Genomic DNA, 26,044 nt, shown 5'->3' with positions numbered 1-26,044 from the left:
TCGAATTATCCAATACGATCTAGAAATTTGCAACACGCAACCAAATTTGTGCACTGATTGGCGTACCTTTAAATAATGGAATTAATAATATTACTTAAGTTCTCTTGGTAATTACTCTATGCCTTTTAAGTTATTGAAAATATTTCAGACTGCATTTCAGTCCTCACTAACAAGAATTATAAACGACCCAGAAAAACTGGATCTGTATCATAAAACATACATGATTTTAAGAACAAAATTGTCTTTAAAATCATAACACAAACAATGTTTTGTCTTTTTTTTCTTATGGATAAATAAATATATTTACAATATAAAATGAGTTTCATAATAATTCGAGCCTACTGCAAACAGATAATAAAATTAATTACATATAAAATATAATAGTATAAAAATTTTCTACACAAATGTCCACTTAATATAAATCTCATAAAATCATTTGTGTAGAGGATTTATTAACAGGCAATATATACATATTAAAGTGAAAATGTACAATACAAAAAAATTCAATGTCAAAATATTAAAAAGTGTTTTGCTCAGATTGATATATCGTAGTGATACAGGAGAAAGTGACCAAGTGCATTTTTTACAAAGACGTGATCGTTGACTATTTGATATCTTACTAGCTTAATATTGCGCAGAAAAAAATCCCAAAGGATATTAAACTTGTTAGTATAATATATTGACTTGTTAAAAATGACTAACTGCATTCATGTTTATTTTCTTGCCAAAGCAAAAGTGACTTAAATGGCCCACCTGAACATTTTACGTTTTGTTAGTTGGTCACTTTCTCCTGTACGGCTACGATATATATGCCCTACTAATAAAGTTTAATTTATAAATCAAGCAAAAATTATTTATCAATACTATGTGATTTAGCATCAATAGTATGTATTGCCAATATTGAAATTTAGAAATGACAAAATATGTCCAACCTCTTTTTTTTTAATTTTAAATCCGAAAATAAAAACTACCAAACTTAATTACGGATTAACCAATACTCTTAGTGCCTAATTTCATTTTAACCCAGTCATTTCTTTACTACGTATATATTTTCATCCAATGTAGCAATTCTGTAGATTCTACTTTATTCGTCGGGCGTGTAGACATCTGAACAACCTTTAAATAAGACATAACAAAACAGAAAGATTAAAGTCAATTAAAAGGACCAATTATGGACATGTGTGTGTGAATGCATTTTAAAGTCAAATGATAAATTAAATAAGTCTTCTATCCGATGTACCGGTTTCTTCGGCTTCGACATTATCATTGGCGGGAGGGATTCCGTCTTTTTCCTCCAAGGCAGCTTCTTCAAGCCATTTCTGTATTTCGTGAGTGTACATTCTTCGCTGAAGGACTTCCCGAGTCCGTGGTCTCGAACCGATGAATGTCATAGTCACCTAGAATAAAATTCACATCATACTTGACATGCAAACCGGCATTAAACAAGAATGTTTTGAATATTGAAAGCATTAACTTTGTGGATCATATTGATATATTATTTTGAGAAATAAAAAGAGTCATAAATTAAACCCTGAAGAGGGCAACAGGTTGTTGCCGAAACTAGTTGGTTAATAAAAATGTGAGTGGAACAAAAAAAGTCTTTTTATTTCTCAAAATAATATATTCAACAAGAATGTTTATTATATACGACAACCCTTTCTTATCAAGGAAAGTGACAATAAGGTAGCATATCATAGTAAATGAGACTTGATGGCAATAAAAAATCATAAATTTGATCCCATATTAAGACGAAGATTTTTTTACAAACTTCTATGAACTTAGAGTTTTAAATCAGCTGTGAGATTATTATTATTTTTTTTTAAAGTTACAAACTTCTTCAAACCCTTATCCGCACCCGATGGTGCATAGGGCATCATATAAACGCAGTGTTATCTTGATTGTTAGTATATAAAGGAAAGGTGATCAGCCCTCCACTTCAGGTACCAGTCGGGGGTGATAAAAATGTGCTAAAGCTTTAATACATTCACTGCATATAAAATGCTTAGTTTTGAACAAAGAATCTGGATATTCTCAATTTTTAATTCTCAACTTTGTTTTTAAAATTCATTCACAAGTGTATTCTTTTGTCTTCAACACAAATGAAAAGGGCAACGAATCCTTATCAGGAGACTTGAGGGATGAGTACACTAAAAATTCTGCAATGCTATGAAAGATGACATGAGCATCAACGCGTGGCTGCAATATGATGTAACAATGGTGAAACAGATTTACAAAGCAAACATGGTTGGAAGTACATATGTAGAAGACTGAAAAAGATGTACGAGTGATCAATATAAAAGGTATAAAATGTTACCCCCGGAGCGAGATGTGGTCTTATCTGATCAGCCATTGTTCCATCTATCCCCAACTGCTGGGCTTCTTCCCAACTGACATGGACCTCCTCGTGAAGAAGTTTCTCCTCTAAAAAAAACAAGATTAACATGATCATGTAGATTATTTTTTTGTGTATTGGTATTAATCTATAACATTATCCGGGAGATATCTTACCTCAAATAATATGAAGTCTATGGTATATCTAATCCATAGAAATCATCCCAAAATAGATGAGAATTCTTTAAAAACATAATTAATATTTTGAACAATCCTCTTCTATATTAAGATGATTTCTATGGATTTTACCACAGTACATTTGAAATTTTATTTGAGGTTAGTGCAAAGAATGCAAGTCTACAAATACGTACCATCACGTTTAGTGGTGCTTCTTTTATAATGTATCCTAAATCGGAATGCCTCCAAAACACTGGCCACAACAATTGTCAATACCACCATAGTAAAGAGATAAAATACCTAGAAACAAAATAATCCATTTTTATATATCATCATATGAAACAAGATGCATATGTTAAGAAACATATTCTCCGCCATGGGCAATTTTTATTACTATAATTTCATGTAATTCAAGAGTGAAAATTCTAGGCAAAAACACTCGCTATCCCGCTAGAGGCATGAGTTTATACATTTTTTTGATTCTAAGTTAGCAGTGAAGTTACTTAGGTGTATGATTTCAATTCTTGATTTTACTTAGGAAGTGAATTCACTTATGTTTTTTTTATTTTTTTTAAAACCCTTATCCGCACCCAAATGGTGCATAGGGCACTGCTTCATATAAACGCAGTGTTATCTTGATTGTTTACACATGAAGGAAAGGTGATCAGCCCTCTGCTTCAGGTACCAGTCCAGGGTAATATTAAATAAATATTACAGTGAATAAATCACTTATATTTATTTTACCCCCCCTGGGAATCGAACCCTGGGCCTCCAGAACGGTAGCCGAGCGTGCTGACCATTACACTACGGAGGCGGACAAAACTCACTTATGTACTTATGTAATACATATATATATATATATATATATATATATATATATATACATACTTACAATACGCCTAATAATACCATATACTTAACATATCACTACACTAGTTAACTTATAACTAAGTAGCGTCCGGGTTAAGATTTTGAACATTATCATTTTTATTTATACAGTTTTGTACACATACCATGAAATAAATTCTGCTCCATTGATTAGCTACAGACGCATAGGCATTCATCAGGATGAACCAATTATTGACAACCGTCAATTCAAACAGAGTGACGCCGCTCGTGAGGAGATTCTCAAATGTATTCAGGTAGTAATACCCCAGAGCCGTAGAACTATTAGCCGAGTACTTATAGAAATCTTCAACTGTGGTATTTCTGCAAAAAAGAATCATTTATATATTTTTAAAGTCTTTCCTCTGCCCAATGTCTGTATACGACGGATTCTTCAATTCTTTGGACACGTTGCCCGTGTCAATGAGGATAGTCTGGAACGACTGGTTGTGATCGGTAGCCTGGAGGAGAAGGAGGAAAAGGAGGATCCCCACACGATGGACCGATCAAGTTCACCGACAGCAGCAGGCACCTCGATGGTTGGAGCGCTACGTGCAGCGCAGTCAAGGGATAACTAGAGAAGAGTCATTGCTTCCACAAGGGTCACAACCCTCAGTAAAGAGGAGTAAGACAAGAGGTCCACCAGACAAAAACCGGATTTTCTTCTGATGGCATTCGCGCTTCTATTTTTTTTCTGGTAACATAATGCGTCCTCAACTACACTGTCTGTGTATTCAAAATCGCCTTTAAAATTCAAAATCGCGACAAAAAGCCTACTTTAAAAAGAAGACCTATATAGACAAGACCTATATTTTATTAAGGTTCATTTTAACTGTCAAAATGTAAGGATATAGACATGCAATTTTTTGGCAATCCATCCGATGAAGGATGATTTGCCCATTATATTTATGCAATACATCAGAAATTTGCACCTATATTTGAAACTGTATATTCTAAGGCGACAAAGAAGAAAGCGCATTCCTAACGCCATCTGTCAATTTATTGAGAAAAGTATTCAAAATACTTACACGCAACAGTTTCGCATGTCATAGCCGGAGAATAGCTCCATTCCTACGATGGCAAAGAAGTAGTACATCACCAACATGACGCAGGCCGCTGAGGACATGAGCGGAGACAGGAGTACCAGCGTTCCAAACACATCGCGATATCTCTTCTTCAGCTTGTAAAGTCTCATCAGTCTGGAAAGGAAATTTTCATTAGTAAATTAACCATTATAGTGCTGAGATTTTTTCTTATATGTATGCAAAAACTGCTGAAGACTTTTGGTCCTTATTATTAGGGGCAGGGCTTTTTTTAAAGAAAAAAGGTCCAGGAACTCACTTCATGTCGAGCTTTTAGTAAAAGCAAATAATACGAATGATATTCGTTTGAAAATGCCATAACTAGGCGAAACAATTGTCACAATATTAATTTTTATGTGTTTTTTAACAATTAATACACAAAATAAAATACGTATATTCAAATATCATTTAAATATTCATTACAATAACATTTTTTATCATTTTGACATTTTTACATAAATATAGATTGTAATTACGTAAACGCAAACATTGTCATACGTCATGCTGAGTAAGAAAAAGTATCTGCGGTCTACTAGACACATACGTTAGTTGTGTGGGAAAGATTAACGGGTGAAATGAAAAAATTTAATCACCTCAGTGGTCTGAATATGACTACGATAATGAGTCCGGGAAGCAGTGTGAGCATAATGGCTCCCATCACGCCGAGTAGAGTGGCTACCAGGTCGAACACATTCCATCCGCTGGCCAAGTACTGGCGCATGCCCAGAGCCATCATTCGCAAGCCTGCCTCTATCAAGAACACTGAAAGCGGAATATATCGTGGGTGAACTGGCAAAAAACGTTAACTCGAAAATATGCAATATTGACTTAATGATGCATACATATTATAAAGTTTTCAACGTTCTATAAACTGACAAAATACACTAAGTAATTTAAAATGTCACATTTGTTTGGTTTTAAAAGTAAATTCAACTTCAAGTTTAACCCTTTCCACTCTGACCATTTTTTCTCATAACTGATCAGCTACTCTGATAAAAAAAATACGATGTTTTTCTACCATTAAAATAAATATTTTGGTTCCCTAATTTTGGCACACTCTGTCTGGCAATTCGTATGACCATGTTAATTAAGATTAACTGTATGTATCTGAAATATTTTTTGGTAGAATATACTTGGGTGATAGAGAAATCAGTGATTAAAGTTATACCTGCGCCGGGCCAGATTGTGGCCCACGGAGCTGCCTACTAGAATCATACGGGCGAGAATGTCTGGCCTACAGAGTGGTAAGAGTTAACAGCAGGTATTTTATTCAGGTTAAAAGTTTTAAAAAACTTCTAACCCTTATTCGCACCCGATGGTGCAAAGGGCACTGCTTCATATAAACGCAGTGTTATCTTGATCGTTAACACATGAAGGAAAGGTGATCAGCCCTCCGCTTCAGGTACTACCAGTCCAGGGTAATATTGAATAAATATTAGAGTAAAATCGCTTATATTTATTCGACCCCCCCATGGGAATCCAACCCGGGACCTCCAGTATGGTAGGCGAGCTCGCTGACCATTACACTACGGAAGCAAAAGTAGTTTAAAATATCCCATTTATGTGGTTTAGAAAGTAAATTCAACTGTAAGTTTAACAGAGTTCCCCTCCCGGTGATATGTATTCACTACAACTCGACTTTTCAAATGAGAAAATCAATATCAATTATAATAGATATGAGCTCAGAATTTTTGTATTCCTCCGTAATATAATCATGTATTACATGAAAGTATTATAATATAAAGTTATTCATTTGCAGCGACGGAAATAATTAATTTGTGAAAAAATCAGGAATAAAATCACCAATACACAAACGTTTCAATACCCACGATATATGGGTACCAGTCCATGGTAAGACATTAAATTCTTGACATCTCAACATAGATGAAGGAGAATATGGGATATATCAAACAAATGTTTGAGTGAACAATCAATATCCCCCTTGGGAATCGAACCCAAGACCTCCAGTGCGGTAGCTAAACGTGCTAATCACCACACTACGGAGGCGGACAAAATGACATCATAAATTTACTCTATATCTCATAATTACCTAATTAAAATGTTGACCAGTTTTGTAGCAAATAAGTCTTGAGGAGGAAATTGTGTGCATCGAAAACAGTTGAAATTATAGTTAAGTTATCATAAGATACATGTAAATGAAATAGGCCGGATAAGATATATGAAAATTTAATAGAAATTTTGTCCGCCTCCGTAGTGTAATGGTCAGCACGCTCGGCTACCGTTCTGGAGGTCCCGGGTTCGATTCCCGGGGGGGGGGGGTTCAAATAAATATAAGTGATTTTTTCACTGTAATATTTATTCAATATTACCCTGGACTGGTACCTGAAGCGGAGGACTGATCACCTTTCCTTCATGTGTAAACGATCAAGATAACACTGCGTTTATATGAAGCAGTGCCCTATGCACCATTGGAGTGCGGATAAGGGTTTTATTATTATTATTATTATTATTAAATGAAATAGGATAGCACAATCTTGAAAGACATTGATAATGAGAACGAGCGTATAAAGTTTATTTATTTTGTAAGTTATAAAGTCCATTTTAATTTGGAATGACACACTTACTAACTAAAACACAAATGTAATGGAATGGCACAATCTTGAAAGACATTGAAAATGAGGAATAAGCATATAAAGTTTATTTATTTTTTAAGCTATCAAGTCCATTTTAATTTGGAAGGACACATTTACTAATTAAAACACAAATGTAATGGAATTGCACAATCTATGAAAGACACTGCTCTTAGAAGGCAGTGCATAAAGGTTATATCACTTACGTATCAAAAACAGCCAAGTGTCCCAGGAGGCGCAGAACAGCCTGGCACTATCTTGGAGGCCTCCGGACGCTTCTGTGATGCGAATCAGCATCGAAACACCATTTCCGATTATGAGAGCAACTGAACCACGGAAACAATACATTATCATCATAAGTGGCGTACAAATATATATTTTTTTGCAGTAAGCAGAAGTTAATAAAATAACTAACTTGACCCAACCCAATAAAATACAAAAACCTAACCTAACCTAATATAAACTAATCTTATACCATATTTGATATTTTCAATATTCTAGTGTTGCTAGTGGAATGAATATTCACAAACATGGCAAACGAACACATTATTTTTCATAAGATTTTGGTCAGTCAATAAATGTAAAAATAAACATTATACACTCACAAACTATGTATTCGAAGTAAGGCCAGTTGAGTATGTAGGATGAATATCTCCCGATCACCTCGACGGGGCCCAGAGCCCCGTACCAGGGGGCCCTGTCGTGTTGGGGGGCCCAGCGGAGGGCCCCGCACTCGTACACGGACAGGAACTCGTCCAGAGACAGGGTCCCCGTATTGGAGGCGTTGAGCTGCTTGAACATGAGGAGGGTGTCCCTTGTACCTAAAACAAAATCCAATTTCTTGACACATTTCAGATGGGTATTTTTTACATCTGTGGACCACTGGCGAAAAGATATAATTATGTACATATAATCAAGACCTTTACAAAGAGATTGATATATAAAATTAATATAAAAACATTAAATAATTCCTTCTTTTCTGACTTTGAAATGAGGCCAGCGCTGGAGGTAAAAATACCCTTCCCGTCCTTAAGCATTAATCGACTGAACAGGTAGAATTACCTTTGTCTTAAGCTTCTTCTTCCAACCCGCTGCATCCAATGGTGCATAGGGCACTGAATCGTATTGACGCAGTGTTATCTTGATTGTTCCTTATAAAGGCAAGGTGATTACTCCTGTGCCTCAGGGACCAGTCCAGAGTAATATTAAATAAATATTAGAGTGAAAAAATCTAGTGTAAAATCACTAATATTTATTTTCAACTCCCCCCCTGGGAATCAAACCCGGCACGGTAGCTAAAGACGTTAACCATTACACCGTGGAGGCGGACAAGCTTATTCATTTTGAATGTAGAAACTAGAAAGTGTATGTAATAGAACAGTTAACCTTTGTGGGGCGCAAAGTATCGCATAAGGCCGTGGAACTGGCGGAAGCGGACTGTGGCCGGGGCCTGTCGGGACACGAGGAGGCGGAAGGCGTGCTGACACGCCCGACGCCGATGTAACAGCAGGCGACGATACTTCTCTCGCTCGATTCGCGTAAACGTCTCGTAAACCACGGCCAACATCTATAAACAAACCAGTTGTTGGCTTCAACCCGCATTCACCCACTGCTGGGTGAAGGTCTCCTTCAATGCCTGCCACTCCTTGCAGTTTTAGGCCTTCCTCGACCACACCTAGACTTTTCGGCAATTTTGGCGATTCGACAAACCAGTGACAAGAGACAAACTATAATATAGTGTGGGATTCATCTCAAAGCTCAAATGCACACAGCGATCCATGGAAAGATCCATGCTTGGTTTAAACCTGAGCTGTTGGGTAATATATCCAAAATTAAACAAGGTTAATTGGATTGAATTCTACATTTATTTATGTATATATTAATACGTGACGCGTTTCGTCTTATTAAGACATTAACTCCGTGTTTTGTAATGTCGTGTTTGATAATGTCTTAATAAGACAAAATGCGTCACGTATTAACATATACATAAATAAATGTGGAATTCAATCCAATTAACCTTGTTTAATTTTGGATATATTAAGACATTATCAAACATGACATTATCAAACAAGACATTAAGACATTATCAAACACGACATTACAAAACACGGAGTTAATGTCTTAATAAGACGAAACGCGTCACGTATTAACATATACATAAATAAATTTAGAATTCAATCCAATTAACCTTGTTTAATTTTGGATATATTAAGACATTATCAAACACAACATTATCAAACAAGACATTAAGACATTATCAAACACGACATTACAAAACACGGAGTTAATGTCTTAATAAGACGAAACGCGTCACGTATTAACATATACATAAATAAATGTGGAATTCAATCCAATTAACCTTGTTTAATTTTGGATATATTAAGACATTATCAAACACAACATTATCAAACAAGACATTAAGACATTATCAAACACGACATTACAAAACACGGAGTTAATGTCTTAATAAGACGAAACGCGTCACGTATTAACATATACATAAATAAATGTAGAATTCAATCCAATATACCTTGTTCAATTTTGGATATATTACCCAACATTTCGATATGGAATTCTACCAACTGTCTGCAGTTACAATAAATTAAACCTGAGCGATAAAATAAGAGACAAAGTCAAAAATAATAATCAGCGTTGATTATTATTTTTTTTTTATTTATTTCTTAAGTTAGCTTATATTAAAACTAATATAAACTATTATATACATTTACATCATCTTTATATATTTACATTTCCTTACAGTAACTTAGACATTTATTTTTAAATTCTTTCAGGCATTTTTCATTCTTCATACATTCAGGCATCTCATCATACATTTTTAAACCCTTATACATCAAGCAATTTTGCGACTCAGCTCTTTTCAATAATGGTAGTCTTATTTTATCCTTTTGTCTAGTAGCATATTCATGACAATTTTTGTTTAAGACAACTTTATCCTTAATATATTTTGGTAATTTATCGTGAAAAAATTTCTGTATAAATATCAACATATTAAATTTAAGTCTTCTTCTTACAGATAACCATTTTAGTTCATCTCTCATTTTTTTTACATTGCTATATTTATTTTTCTTAAGAACTATTCTCATCGCTTTATTTTGTATAATTTCTAGTTTATTTAAATTTACTTCGTTTGCTAAAAATAATATTGTTGAGCAGTAATCTATATGTGGAAGAATGATTGTTTTGTAAATTAGTTCTGCAGTATCTTTATTTAATTTATTCCTTAATCTACTAAGGAAATTTTTTTTTTTTGATATTATATAAATATTATCTTACCAAATTCATGAGCACGTAGAGTACTGTGGCTATGTACGAGATGAAGAATATAGCGAACCACTTGGATTTAGCATACGACGGCATCATCACATCAGGAAAACTAGAAAAATATATATTATATTTTTAAAACAAACAATTGCTTATTTTGTATGCAAATTATATAAATCCTCCTTGGGTCATAAACGAGACTATTTACATCTGTCCAGGAGTATGCCGGTTCATCTTCGTCCATACAAAACTTTCCTCAAAGGAGTAAGGTACATGAACGCCTGCGCTTACAACTGAATCCCGGTGACATTTATTTCTAAAATGGCACTTATACTGCCATATCGCTCACTCCTTTCAAGAACGTCATAAATCAAAAAACTTGATTTTTCAGGAGAACGTTTTTAAAGTTTAAAAATAAAATACAATTTATTAAATATCAAGCCACTTATTTAACTTTTTACTGTGCAACACATCTTTTTAGATTAAACCTGAAGATTTTTTCTCCATTTGAAAAATAACTGGTTTATTTAAAAAAAATAATTAAACAATACCTTTTCTTCAAAATGCAAAAACAGCACATTTTGCCCTTTAGCGGGTAAATATTAAGTTAAAAATATGCCGCATTTGCTGGGATATAATACATTTTCTGGGCATTCCGAAAACATGCACAACTGAAAATTGACGATTTTCGATTTATGACGTTCTTGAAAGGAGTGAGCGATATGTGGTTGTATTTAAACACTAAAACCATACTTTGGATTAATTTTCTGTTGTACCCACAATATTTTACTTAAAAAAAGTTTGTGTGGCCCCATGGTAATGCCAATTTTGATGTTAATACTGTTTACTGGTATAAATATTTTTTTATTCAAGAAAATATGTTGCTTATAGTATTGACTATGTCCGCCTCCGTAGTGTAATGGTCAGCACGCTCGGCTACCGTTCTGGAGGTCCCGGGTTCGATTCCCAAGGGGGGTAAAATAAATATAAGTGATTTTTCTCTGTCATATTTATTCAATATACCCTGGACTGGTACCTGAAGCGGAGGGCTGATCACCTTTCCTTCATGTGTAAACGATCAAGATAACACTGCGTTTATATGACGCAGTGCCCTATACACCATTGGGGTGCGGATAAGGGTTTTATTATTATTATAGTATTGACTATGGTATAAAGTTATAAAAAGCAACATTTTTTTTTAACACATTGACTGCCATCTACGAGATAACTCGGACGCCGACTAGGAGTTATCTCCTACTCTGTTTACTTGCCATATTCGTGCAGCTACAATAAAATTCCTAGTACATTAGTGCTAATATGGATAGATGGCTTATGGAAAGAGAACAAAAAATCAATCCTGGCTTACATGAAAAGAAAATTTATTCAAAAATTAACCGAAGAAAATACATATAAGTGCCATTTTAAAAATTATATAAAAATAACTCCTGTAATTGGAGATAATCCAGATTTTGTGAACAAGTATTTGGACACACTCAAAATGTTGTAGAAGAAAATACAATTATTTACTAAAATTAGAGTTTTTAATACTATAATATGATTGAATGGAATTGGCTTTTGAGACCGGAATTCTGAAAATTGCTGTGGCAGTCAATGTGTTAAAAACTTACTCCTCAGACTTTTAGCTAGCTTTTGGAGAAATGTGTAATTAAAATTTACGTGTGCCAGTTATTTTTAATTTGTATAATAAAGAACCATCTTTACTTACTTGGCAGTCGTCAGTAGAACAAACATGCTGACAAAGGAGTCACTAATAGTACTGAAGTGTTGATTGTCAATGTGTTCCGAGAACAAGTAGAATCCAAGCAATGAGTACGTCGTCACAAAGAAGAGTAGAAGACCTGAGAAAATATATTAAGAAATCATATTTCATTATTCATTTAAGTTTTACTTAGTAAATACTATTTATATAACTATTAAATTATAAATGGATAGATTTTACCACAAAGTGACTGCCGAATCAATTTATGAAATTATTGAAGCCAGTACGGTTTAAAAAGGTAGAATGTATAGGAAGTCTATGATCAAATATTGAACATTTTAAGTGTGTCCAAATATTTTTTAGTTATTTATTTTAGTGAGTTCTTTTTATATTATTTTTTGACATCTCACATACAAATGAAAGAGTTTCAGCTCAATAAAAAGCTTTCATTTCACTATAGATGTCTTTAGTGAAATTCTAGTGAATTTAAGCACTATGTTTCGAATTTGAGCAATATACTACCTTGATCAAAAAGTTCCTGGAATCACCACCTCAGTCACCCGATTTGAATTTTCTTTTTTATAGGTTGCTACATCTGTCATTGATATTCTATGAAATTTTCAGCTTGACAGCTTGACATTTGTCAAAGTGACGCCGTATTGAGTACATCTGCGATTGTGCGTGTTTTTGATTTTTTTAAATTTTGAAAAAACTGAATGGAATTCGCTACAACGAGTTTGTATTAAATTTTGCGGTTTTAATGATGCAACGTCATTGAAAATGCAAGAAAAGTATTTCGGCAACGATATTCTTAAGAAAACGAACGTTTCCGAAGTGGCCATGAGTCCGTCAACGATGATGAACGCAATGGTAGGCCTTCGACATCAAAAACCGACAAAAATATCAACAAAATCAAATAATGGATGACCGTAAGCCGCAAATTGAGAATTAGAGACATGGCAGAGGAGTTAGGCATGGCTTTTGAATCCGTTCAAGACGTTTGGGTGAAGCAATTCGCCAAAAACATCAGATTTATGGGCAAACAACTCGTGGATCTTGCACCGAGATAACGCACCGTCGCACAATGCCATCGTTATCCGTGACCATTTGGCTAAAAACGAGCGAATACCATCCAACAACCACTGAATTCACCTGATTTGGCTCCCTGCGACTTTCCTATTCGGTCGACTCAAGAAACCACTCCCAGAACGCGTTACAGCATCCGAGATGTGGTCATAGAAAAATCGAAGATGGCTCTGATGGCCATACCGAAAACCGATTATAAAAAATGTTTCGAGGATTAATCAAGCGCTGGCATAAGTGCGTTGAAGTCGATGGGGAGTACATTGAAGGGGACAATATCGATTTTTATAAATAATCTTATATTTTTAATTTTCTGAACACATTCCGGGAACTTTTTGATCAAGGTGGTATATATATATATATATAGAAGTTCCAAGAATTTGAGTAATGTGGTTGTCAATCGTGGGTAGAATTGGTGAATGTTATATGTCGCAAGCCCTGTAAATGCCCAGACCTATATATTCTGCGCAATGAGCAAATGCTCTGACTGGTCCACACTAGACTATCCCTCCTGTTCCCAACAATGATTAAAATAAAACATATTTTTTAGGTAGAAGAAACAAAAATCCACTTAATGATCTTTAAACTTGTACATAATAAGCAAGGTAAATAATAAATGCAATTCCGATCTTTAAAAAAAAAGATAGGGATCATCTGGCAAGTTACCGAGCATGTCCAGGATGGGCGGCAGAGACTGCAGAATCTGGCGGATGAACCTGCGGACGCCTCCGCAATGCTTCGTGTCCACCAGGAATATGGGGCGCAGGGCTCGAGTCACCCGGAAGTGCGAAGATTGCCGGATCAACACCACGAAGGCCTCCAGCACCATGATGAGCAGCGTGACGCACTGCAATCAGCGGAAAAATAATAAATGCAATTCAGATCTTCTCCTTCCTGTTAAATCTATTATTTTATATCATAACCTTTTTTTAAATCTCTGAATGTTTTTTAATAGTTGTATAACATAAATGTGAAATTGTTTAATTGGCTTTTTTTTTGACATAACTATTTTTGTTAATGTAATGTAATGTTTATTATTGTTATGTAACTTTTGTTCAATATATCATTTTTTTATATGTAAGCTGTACAATTCCCAAACAAACAAAGAAAACAAATAAAAAATAAATAAAAAATTATATTCCATCAACCGTATTGTCCTATCTGGGGCATGTGCTTAGAGGAGAGAAGTAGGAAACTATTGCACCTGGTCATAAAAGGCAAAATAGAGGATTGACAAGGTCTGGGCTGAAGACAGATCTCCTGGCTCCGGGATGAATGAGATTGGACGGGCATCAGGACCGTTGAGGCGCTGTTTAGAGCTGCCCAAGACAAGGGCAATTACTCTCAAGTGATAGTCGACATCAGGGGGGCCTGTCCAAATACTTGTCCGCCTCAGTAGTGTAATGGTCAGCACGCTCGGCTACCGTACTGGAGGTCCCGGGTTCAATTCCCAGGGGGGGTCATATAAATACAAGTGATTTTTTTTACTCTAATTTTACCATATTACTGTGGACTGGTACCTAAAGCGGAGGGATGATCACCTTTCCATCACGTGTTAACAATCAAGATAACACCGCGTTTATATAATGCAGTGCCCTATGCACCATCGGTGCGGATAAGGGTTTGAATGAAAATACTTGTTCACAAATGTGGGTTTCTCCACTTGGGTTGTCGTGATGTCATGTTAGGTCATGTTGTGAATAAGCCGAATAAAATTTAAATTTTTTTTTTTTAAATGCAGGGGTCTTCCAGCATGAAAAATAATCCGAGGTTTGGATCTTGCATACATCTAAATAAAAGCTTTCCCAATCCAACCATAGATGGCTCTAGTGAACTCAGATATACAGTGTCATGAGATTAATGATATATGTAGGAGATAAGTGCAGGTGAACATTAGAACAAAGCATTGGGCAGGGTCATTGATATTTCGCTCACTCCTTTCAGGAACGTCATAAATCAAAAAACTTGATTTTTCAGGTGAACGTTTTTAAAGTTTAAAAATATAATACAATATATTAAAAATAAATATCAAGCCACTTATTAAACTTTTTACTGTGCAAAAGATATTTTTAGGTAAAACCTGAAGGTTTTTTCTACATCTGAAAAATATTATATTTATTATATTTTAAAAAAAAATTAAGCAATACCTTTTTTTCAAAATGCAAAAACAACACTTTCTGCCCTGTAGCGGGTAAATATTAAGTTAAAAATATGCCGCTTTTGCTGGGATATAGTACATTTTCTAAGCATTCCGAAAACATGCAGAACTGAAAATTGACGATTTTTGATTTATGACGTTCTTGAAAGGAGTGAGCGATTTGGCAAAATGATAACACTGTTTTACCTTCAACATCGTTCGCTTGTGTTTCAAGATTGTTTTCCAACCGATCCAGCGTAGCTTGAAAAAGAGCTCAACGCCGATCACACTCAGCGCAAACAACTCCACTGTACCGTGCACCCCTACCGGTAACTGCAAAACAAATTATAAATCATAATAGATTTAGCCAAAGAATGAATAATTTACTAGAAATCCCTTTTTGCAAATCCAGACTCGAGAAAAAACACTCATTTTTCATGGCTTCAAAACTGTGTAATTAATTCCACAAAGACTATGTGTTAGACATTAATTATCTAAGTAAGTTTTGATTAAAAATTTCGCTTAAATTATTTATTTATAAAAAAAAACAGATCTAAGTTCCTTCGTCTTTTAAACGTATAACTCATCTAGTACATATTTGCTCCGCCGTATAACTCATCTAGTACATATTTGTCCGCCTCCGTGGTGTAATGGTCAGCGTGTTTAGCTACCGTGCAGGAGGTCCCGGGTTCGATTCCCAGGAGGGTGAAAATAAATATAAGTGATTTCGGACTGTAATATTTATTTAATATTACCCTGGACTGGTTCCTGAAGCGCAAGAGTGATCACCTTACCTTCATGTAAGTAATGATCAAGATAACACTGCGTCGATTTGATACAGTGCCCTATGCACCATTTGGTGCGGATAAGGGTTATAAGTATAAGTAAGTAAACATATTTGCTAACTTTTTTTAATTTTCTTCTTTTTGATTTTTTGTTATCTGTTAAAATCAAATATTTGTAATTTATATTAGCACTTTTAACCTTATTTTATTTCTGATAATATCTATTGTATTCTTGCCAGCGCCCTTTGTTCTAACCTAAAATATAAAGTATACCCACACACAGGCAATGCCTTTGTGGGACCTTTCTAGTGCTACTATAATATAATATTTTTCTACACTTATATTATATTTTGAAACGTAAAAAAAGAAAATAAAGAAAAAAGATCCAGCTAAATTACGCAAGTGTGTAAAATTTCAGATTGAAGGAGTCAATATCATAATAACTTTTAAATGATAGGTCGATAGATAAAAAGCTCTCTATACACATATTAGATAACAAGATGTCGGGTTGTGGTCCCGTGGTTAGTGTCGCAGACTCTTGAGTCAGTTTTTCGGTTCGAATCCACTCTACCACAATTTGATACCTATTTCTAATAATGAGCCGCTTAGACTCACAGAAATAGTACGAAATTTAAGTATTTTTGGATATAATATTTCTATTTTATTTAAAAAAAAATTAAAAATAAACCTGGAATGTGGGAACTGCCGGATCTTCGGTGAAGGCCAGGAGTATGAGGACGAGGGAGGCGGCCAGGTCCAGCCCGTGGTACCAGGGGTTGTGCACCCGCAAGTAGGCGGGGAGCTCGTCAGGACTGGACGGGTGGGAATCAAACTTCTCGTTATTCTGCCCTTCCTACAAAAGGGAAAATATTGCACGCATAAAAAGAGCTCACATATTATAAGGCATCACTGAACATATATCGCTCACTCCTTTCAAGAACGTCATACATCAAAAAATGTCAATTTTCAGTTGAGCATATTTTCGGAACGCCCAGAAAATGTACTATATCCCAGTAAAAGCGGCATATTTTTAACTTAATATTTACCCGCTACAGGGCAGAAAGTGTTGTTTTTGCATTTTGAAGAAAAGGTATTGTTCAATTATTTTTTTGAATATACTTCAGGTTAACCTTTAGGTTTTACCTAAAAAGATCTGTTGCACAGTAAAAAGTTCAATAAGTGGCTTGATATTTATTTTTAATACATTGTATTATATTTTTAAACTTTAAAAATATTCTCCTGAAAAATCAAGTTTTTTTATTTATGACGTTGTTGAAAGGAGTGAGCGATATATTTTTGTTATTTATTTTCAGTTTCTTGTTTACATTTCACTTCTCATCATCCCATGGTGAATACATTGATTTATCTTCATCTTTTATCTCAATCCTGTGGATTGATCTACAGCAACAAATGACACCTCCTTCGCCGCTCCAGTCAATTCAGCGGAACCCAGCTCCTCATACGTTGAACAGCCCATGTCCTCGTACAAGTTGCAAAGATATTCGCGGCGTGGGCGTTTGTTCCCTCTGGCGTTTGTTCCCTCTGGTGTTTGTTCCCGCTGTTATCAAGTGCAGGAAACCCTCCTCAAAGTCCATAAAGTGCACTTTTGGCAATGACAATTGATTACATCCCTCTGAGCTTGTTGAATGAAAGACTGAATGAAAAATACCTCTAGATAGATAGCCGCCTCGTGGTAGTTCATCTCCCAGTGATCTTCTTCGGTCAGGTGTTCTCTGTTGGAACGGTTGAGCGAGGAACGGCTCCCCAAGTCCAGGACCGCGCTCCGCACCGACTCAGGAGCCCCATCGCCGTTGGCCGAACGACTATCTAGAAAATTTTACATCAAAAAATTTTGACTATATTTTATTTATTTATTTACTTTATGTACAGAAAAGAAATAAGTATTACTACATTAATACATTGGCGGGCATTAAGTATGAATACATTGGCGGGCTTATTGCGAAAAAGCAGTATCTTCCAAACAACAAAAACACTTAGACTAGTGATATTGATCAAAACGTTTGATTTTTTTTTTTTTATTCATTTTATATATTTACATTTTTATTTATAACATAATAACATTTGAATCATTTATACATATGGAGAACTTTTATATTTCGATTCGCTGTGCCTCTCCATAAAAGAGTCTGTGCTCTTGTGCTTGGAAAGGGACTTACACTCGTGGTTTAATGTTATATAATAAAAGATATAATAGTTTTTTTTATATATATTTTTTAAAAGATTTAAATGTATAGAACTTTAATTTTTTTCTTAAGGATTTTTATATCATCTATTTTTTTTATTTCTTTAGGGAGTTTATTGAAATGTTTGATTGCCAAATATTTGAAGTTTTGCTGAAATTGCTTGGTGTTGCATTTTGGAATAGAAAAATCGTTTGAGAATCTCGATGATAAATTCTTTGTTAAATTTAAATAGTTGTCACCCTTTAGTATTTGAAAAACTGCGTTTTTTTTTATAAATGGATTCTATATTTGGGACTTGAAATTTTTTAAATAATAATTTTGTTGGAAATATGTTTTTTTTTCAAGATGACTTTAATTATGGTTTTCTGTACTATTTTCACTGAGTTCATATCATTTACATATAGCTGTTTGTAATCAGAGGGTAGATAGTACTTGTACACGTAATTATATTATTTATGAGGAGCAAAAAAAAAAGAAAAGAAAAAAAAACATAGTAAGATTATTATTATTATTAAGTTATTGAAAAAGGAATATGCAAGTCATGTAAGTATTTATTAATCGGTCTTCTTTAATCTCGTTACTCAGTCATGAGTAGGTACCTAAACAAACAAGAAAACCCACCAGGTTGCCCGCACTGGTAAACCTACCAGGTTGTTAGCCCTGCACACAGAACGCAGGAGAGTCAACCCACGGGCATATGCAATCTTTCTCTTCCTGCTCAATCGCTGGTGCGCAAAACTATCGGGCAAATGTGCTGTCAACTTTTTGAATGTGTATACATGTGACAATGGCATATGTTTACAAAATATGTTATCATAGGATACATTCTCAAGGAAATAAGTTTTCTAAATATGGAAAATGTAGTTTTACTATTATTTTTCTTAATCCGCTTCATTTCTTTATGGCAAACACCGTCATCACAACCTGAGTCAACAATTTGTATAGTTAAAAACCTTTATTTGTAACACCTGTCTTCTGTTTTTACACTCCATTAAAAGATTATTTTTAAATTTGTTTCTATTTCAGTATAAAATAAGTTTGGAAACAAAGCAAGATCAAAAAAATGTACTATCAACACATTCTTGTTGGGAGCTGTGTAACACATTTCATACAAATTATAAGTAAAGAGTGGGAGCAAAAATCAGTTCGTACAAATTAATGGTGGGGGGGAAAATTTTAAACAAGGCCTGTATATACGTACCTGTCAAGTATAGCTTATCATTACCCGCTGAGTCTTAAAATTTTATACGTTATTTGTTTGACATCTCAACATAGATGAGGAAGAATACGGAAGTCTGGGCATTTACAGGGCTTACGACTGTCATAGTCTTGGTACAAAGTGATCACTTTAAACACGTGTAACATTCACCAATTCTACCCATGATTAAAAACAACACTACTCAAATTCTTGAAACATTCCTTCTTTTCTGTCTTTGAAATGAGGCCGGCGCAGAAGGTAAAATTACCTTTCCCGTTCTTAAGCATCAAATGATTGAACAAGTAGAAATATCTTTCCCGTCTGAAGTATGTTAACATTGCATAAATTTGATGCATTGGCCTATCCTCCATCGGGTGCGGATAAAGGGTGGTAGTCAAACTTCAGTACATAATAACACTGTCATAACATTCCTTCCATACCACGGCAATTGGTTATTCAAATGTGTAACTGAGCCATATTATATTAAAATGGCTCTGACAATGAGAAATGCAGAGAAACTCAAGTGCACACAGCGATCCATGGAAAGATCCATGCTTGGTCTAAGCCTGATGGATAAAATAAAAATGAAGACACCAGAAAAAGAACCAAAGTTGAGCATATCATGGATCGCGTGGCAAAACTCAAATGGCAATGCGTAGGACATATTGCAAGACAGGACCCCACAAAATGGACCTCAAGAATTTTACGATGGAGACCTTGGGGGAACAAAGAGATGGTCTGATGACATAGTCGCTGTGGGAGGTAGAAACTGGCTGCAAGCAGCACCCGACCAGAGGAAATGGAAAGAAGGGGAAGAGGCCTATATCCAGCAGTGGATGGCTTATTAAGAAGAAGATATTTAATTTAATAACGTACAATCAAATGTATGTAAATATGCAAATAACACAGTAATAATATTGACCTGTCTTTTTAAAGTGATGTTTAACTAGAGGAATATCCATTTGGGAGAACAGACACGTTACATAATTGCTAAGGCGATTGCTTATAATCCAACAATACAAGTCAATTAGCAGTAATCTATTACAGATACGAGTATAGCATTCAAGGGTTATCACTTTACTATATTTTCAATTTTAATTAAATTAAGTAAAAAAAAATTACTGCAGTATTAACTTTATATTTTTGGTTTGTAATATTAAAAAAGTACCAAATAAAAAATTAAAAAATCGTTTTGACTTTTATACAATTTTATAGAGCGATTTTTTCATCAACCCCGACCCTTATTATACTCGGAAAGTCTACCGCCCGAGCCTCAGTATACTAATACATAAGTAACCGCAAACCCAATTCCGATCTGTACAATACTTTTTAGCGTCTCAGCGCTCTACCAAAAGTAAGCAAATAGAACGCTTATAAGCGTCTCCCGCTCTCTACCAACAGTATGTAAAAGATGCTCTTAAGCGTTTCCCGCAAACAATGTGTTAACACGTTGGGTGCAGCATGCTATATCTAACATTTCCTTCTATGGAATACACCCGAGGCGCATATTAACAATTAATCAAATAGCTTAAAAGAATCATTCCGTATTTGAAAGTATATTTTTACAGTCTTAACATTATATTTTGGCGTATTGCAAATTTCAAGGTTTCAACAAATTTCACATATCGCTCACTCCTTTCAAGAACGTCATAAATCAAAAAACCTGATTTTTCAGGAGAACGTTTTTTAAGTTTAAAAATATAATGAAATGTATTAAAAATAAATATCAAGCCACTTATTGAGCCTTTTACTGTGCCACAGATATTTTTAGGTAAAACCTGAAGGATTTTTCTCCATTTAAAAAATATTTAGTATATTTAAAAAATAATTAAACAATACCTTTTTTTCAAAATGGAAAAACAACACTTTCTGCCCTGTAGCGGGTAAATATTATATTAAAAATATGCCGCTTTTGCTAGGATATAGTACATTTTCTGGGCATTCCGAAAACATGCACAACTGAAAATTGACGATTTTTGATTTATGACGTTCTTGAAAGGAGTGAGCGATATGAAAGTATAATTTGCAAGATAGGCGCAGTGGCATAGTCAGGTAGATGCTCGACTGTGAAACTGGCGTTGCGGGTTCGATTCCCGCCAATTGCACAATAAATGGGTAAATGATCAAGAGTTAATTTTATGAAAATTGTAAAATGTTTGTATTCTTAATTTTTTTCTCTTTTTTGTGTGTATATTAGGTTAAAATCGTTAAAAACAATAAAAAATGTATTAAAAAAGAACTCCACCGACAAGACACACAAGGTGGCTTGGTGGGTCTCTGCAAAAAAAAAAAAAAGTTCTAAATATGTATAAATTGTAATTTAAATAAATGTACACAAAATTTAAAAATTCAAGAAAGATTTATTTTCAATTGGTCTGGATATTTGTGATGTATTTATCGCATTTCACATTTCCCTTCCCTGTCCTTACTATCCTGCAGACCAGACTCTAAAAGTACAGGCTTTGCGGGTTATTCCTTTAAATAAAAATATATTTTTCCTGTAAAAATTACTGATATGCAGTTTATATAGTTCTGCATTCAGGTGAAGAGTTGCTGCTGGCTCATGAGTGGGCTTGCAACCAATCGTCCAATCGGACCGTATGTCAATCTAAATGTTCCCTTTGGATGCACTGATTGAGTGACTAGGTCTAAATTTAGAGTAAATCGCGCAAAATTTAAAGACCTTTTTTAAGCCGAATGGCCGGATCTTACCCACCTCTATATCTTTACATAGAATTTGTTTAGGCGAGATATTTAACACGATGACTGCCAACTACGAGATAACTCGTAGATTGGGTTATTTACAAGAACGTCGACTGCAAGTTATCTCGTACTGTGTTTACTCGCCATATTCGTGCAGCTATGATAAAATTCCTAGTATATCTTGCTAATATGCTAATATGGATAGATGACGCATGGGAAGAGAACAAAAAATCAATGCTGGCTTACATGAACAAAAAAATTATTAATAAATGAACAGAAAATATAATTATATACTATGCTTAATTAGAGTATTTAAAAATATAACATGATTACATGAAACAACATTTTGAGTGTGTCCAAATACTTGTTCACAAAATCTGGATTATCTCCAATTACAGGAGTTATTTTCATATTATTTTTTGACATCTCATCAAAGATGAAGAAGAATATGGAAATCTGGGCATTTACGGGGCTGACGACCGTCATAGGCTGGTTTAAGTGATCACTTTACACATGTGTAACATTCACCAATTCTACCCATTATTGACAACCACACTACTCAAATTCTTGGAAGTTCTGTATATATGAACCAATTTAGAAACCTTGTTCTTGAATCACTAGAACTCCACTAGAGACATCTATTGGTGAGATGTAATATGCCTATGACGGTCGTCAGCCCCGTAAATGCCCAGACTTCCATATTATTCTTCATCTTTGATGAGATGTCAAAAAATAATATGATTACATGAAATTGACTTGCTTTTTAGACCGGAATTCTGAAAATTGCTATGGTAGTCAATGTGTTAAATTTGGAACTTTTAGAATATTGGATGTATTCACTGCTTTGTAGAATAACAAGTAGTGATTACTATGGAAATATTGCCTTGCATCAGTGTGTAGGTATACAGAAATATGCATTTACTATAAAATACTTTCCATTCTGGAGGTCCCAGGTTCGATTCCCAGGGGGGTCAAATAAATTTTCAAAAAGAAATTTTTTCTCTCTAATATTTATTCCATATTACCCTGGACTGGTACCTGAAGCGGAGGGCTGATCACCTTTCCTTCATGTGTTAACGATCAAGATCCCACTGTGTTTGTATGATGAAGTGCCCTATGCACCATTGGGGTGCGAATAAGGGTTTGAATTGAAAAAAATTAATAGTTTTTAAATTTCTCACATCCCTGTTAATTTATATTATTGATGTAATACTGATTACCACAAATCTAGAGATAATCATAAGAGATAAGGCCGGTAGATAAATGATACTTTAAAATTTATAATCTAATCTATACGATTATTATCCGCCCACTGATCCAAACAGCTCTAAAAGGTGTTCAGGAGGAATGGTGAACAAGTGTATTAATTGATCAATCACTCGAGCCAGCCAAATGCCAGGTCGTAACTTCTTTCATATATATGATAGATCAGTGGTTCTTAACCTGGGTTCGGCCGAACCCCAGGGGTTCGGTGAGTCAGTCTCCTGGGTTCGGCGGAGGAAAAAACAGACTTTGAACATAATGGACAAAACATTAGGATATAATGTCCTGTTAATATTATACATGCTTAAATTCAAATGTCGCCATATGTAAACATTTTTTAGCGGCCATGATAATCACAAACTATGTCTCAAAACTTCAAAAGTGCAAACAAAACTTGATTCCTTTTTCAAAGCAGGATTACCGAAAGCAAGTATCGATATCAAACAGCAACGTCACATCACGACGAGTGTCCGAAGACAATAAATACAATTTAGTTTGAGTTTTGAATTGTTAGAATAAAATAACAAATATACAAACAACAAACCCTTACCTGCACCCCAATGGTGCATAGGGCACTGCAATCGCAGTTTCATCTTGATCGTTAACACACGAAGGAAAGGTGATCAGCCCTCCGCTTTGGGCACCAGTCCAGAGTAATATTGAATAAATATTAGGGATAAAAAATTATTTATATTTATTTCACCCCCCTGGGAATCGAACCCGGGACCTCCAGAACGCTAGCCGAGCGTGCTGACCATTACACTACTGAGGCGGACAAGTATTTGTACAGGTCTTTATTATTTTACACACAAGTATTTTATTATATAAAATGCAGTTCCACCAAGAAATGTCAGTACAAAATTTTGTATTGTTTATTTACATCTTAATACAGTGTTCATATTTTTTATTTATTTTATACCTTTTTTATAAAACGGATTTTTGGCTTTAAAAAGGACACCCGCTCCCCTAAATTAGCCTCTTATATCGAGGTTTTACTATACTTGTAAGTATTTGAAAAAATAGCTTCCTTTGAACATTTAAAAATAAGCCCAAGGTTGTCTTAAAGGTAGCCCAGTACTAGAAAAAAACAATCAAAATCACTCTACAAACAATGTTATCAGTATTTGCTGACACATTCATTCATGTCAAGCATGTGAGCCAAGTAGATTCGAGTGTTGTTTGATTAATAATTAAGAAAAGATAAATGTTTTCTTTTTAAATGATTTCATATAATGCGAAATCAAACATTTTCTTTTAATAAATATACACGTTTTTTTATTTATATAAGAACAATCTAGATATGCGAGAAAACCGAAATGAAACCGTATTATTAAATGGAATGAAATTAAAATGACTTGCAAATAACAAGCCTAATTGAGGCGCAACTAATAATTGTTAGGCCCGGAAAGGCGAACATCCTCTTATTAATTCATATCCTATGTAAAACACTAATGTCCGTGACATTATAGCTAAAAATATACGAAACCATAATACAATTAATGACACTGCCTTGTAAACAGACATTTTCCTGAATAAAAACGGGTAAAAGAATGAAAAAAATATCTAGAAAATTTCGTGAGGAAACTCACTTGAATGGTTCGATCCGTAAGTGTTATTTGCATTGTTAATTTCGTCACTAAACCGAGTATACCCGTCCGAAGGAGTCACCGGACTCCTGAGCGTAGCCATTTCTGATTTTGACAGCTGACGGATGAAGTCATAGGAAATGTCATAGATATTGATTAAGTAGGTCGCCAAAAAGATTTTTTAGAGGTATAGACAAAATATTTTTTTAGTAGAAGACTAAAGTGTGACGTATAAAACAACAGTCATCTTCACTACTGCAGTGGTCAGAGCGTTTAGCTACCGTACTGGAGATCCCGGGTTCGATTCCCAAGGAATAAAATAAATCAAATCATTTTTTTACACAATTACTTATATAATATCGGCCTGGACTGGTACCTTAAGCACACAGCTGATCACCTATCCTTCGTGTATTTTTAACGATCGAGATAACACTGCCTATATAAGATGATGTCCGCCTCCGTAGTGTAATGGTCAGCACCCTCGGCTACCGCTCTGGAGGTCCTGGGTTCGATTCCCAGGGGGGGTAAAATAAATATAAGTGATTTTTTCGCTGTAATATTTATTTAATATTACCCTGGACTGGTACCTGAAGCGGAGGGCTGATCACCTTTCCTTCATGTGTAAACGATCAAGATAACACTGCGTTTATATGAAGCAGTGCCCTATGCACCTTTTGGTGCGAATAAGGGTTTTTATTTTATTATATAAGATGAAGTGCCCTATGCACCATAGGATGCGGATTAGTTAATATAAATAGCTAGAAACTTTTTTTTTCATTTGAAAACCATTGTTGATAAGTTGTTCGGTGTAGTATTTGTAGTTGACTGATATTTTTTTAAAAATAAATACTCATTGAGATAATATAAATTGTTAATGTATTTTTTTAAACTGAAACCTTTTCAGAAACCAACAACACCTTTTCGGGTGACGCAAGACCTGTTCGGGAATTATTGATAAAAAATTCTCATACTGTAGAATATCCAAGTACCTACAATTGGGTTATGGTCCCAGGGTTA

General features: G+C 34.7%; 1 protein-coding gene across 1 annotated transcript; it reads right to left on the bottom strand.

Annotated features, from left to right (window-relative positions):
• Positions 1-434: 434 nt before the first annotated feature.
• LOC148309663 (two pore calcium channel protein 1-like) lies at positions 435-25,148 on the bottom strand. Its single transcript, XM_088259692.1, has 16 exons — positions 25,031-25,148; positions 17,743-17,900; positions 16,762-16,926; positions 15,496-15,621; positions 13,818-13,998; positions 12,075-12,207; positions 10,361-10,460; positions 8,453-8,633; positions 7,672-7,887; positions 7,273-7,392; positions 5,069-5,237; positions 4,422-4,592; positions 3,522-3,717; positions 2,703-2,808; positions 2,315-2,421; positions 435-1,397 (listed from the first exon to the last, which is right to left on the bottom strand). Exons 1-16 carry the CDS (start codon positions 25,128-25,130, stop codon positions 1,215-1,217), a joined length of 2,412 nt encoding a protein of 803 aa, XP_088115818.1. The 5' UTR covers positions 25,131-25,148; the 3' UTR covers positions 435-1,214.
• Between the last annotated feature and the right edge of the window lie 896 nt (positions 25,149-26,044).

Source organism: Brachycentrus maculatus, unplaced genomic scaffold, assembly GCF_059751285.1.
Source record: "Brachycentrus maculatus isolate JH-2025_06_01 unplaced genomic scaffold, ASM5975128v1 h1tg000119l, whole genome shotgun sequence".
Lineage (NCBI taxonomy): Eukaryota > Metazoa > Arthropoda > Insecta > Trichoptera > Brachycentridae > Brachycentrus > Brachycentrus maculatus.
Note: the sequence above shows the minus strand (reverse complement) of the source record. Positions and strands in the feature narration are given on the sequence as shown.

Excerpts from the sequence above, each read along its gene's own strand:
- LOC148309663 (XM_088259692.1), bottom strand. The coding sequence starts at position 25,130 with ATGGCTACGCTCAGGAGTCCGGTGACTCCTTCGGACGGGTATACTCGG. Across the intron at positions 7,888-8,452 it reads ATACTTTGCGCCCCACAAAG|GTACAAGGGACACCCTCCTC; the intron begins GTTAACTGTTCT and ends ATTTTGTTTTAG. Across the intron at positions 5,238-7,272 it reads CACTTGGCTGTTTTTGATAC|TGTTCTTGATAGAGGCAGGC; the intron begins GTAAGTGATATA and ends TTCCGCTTTCAG.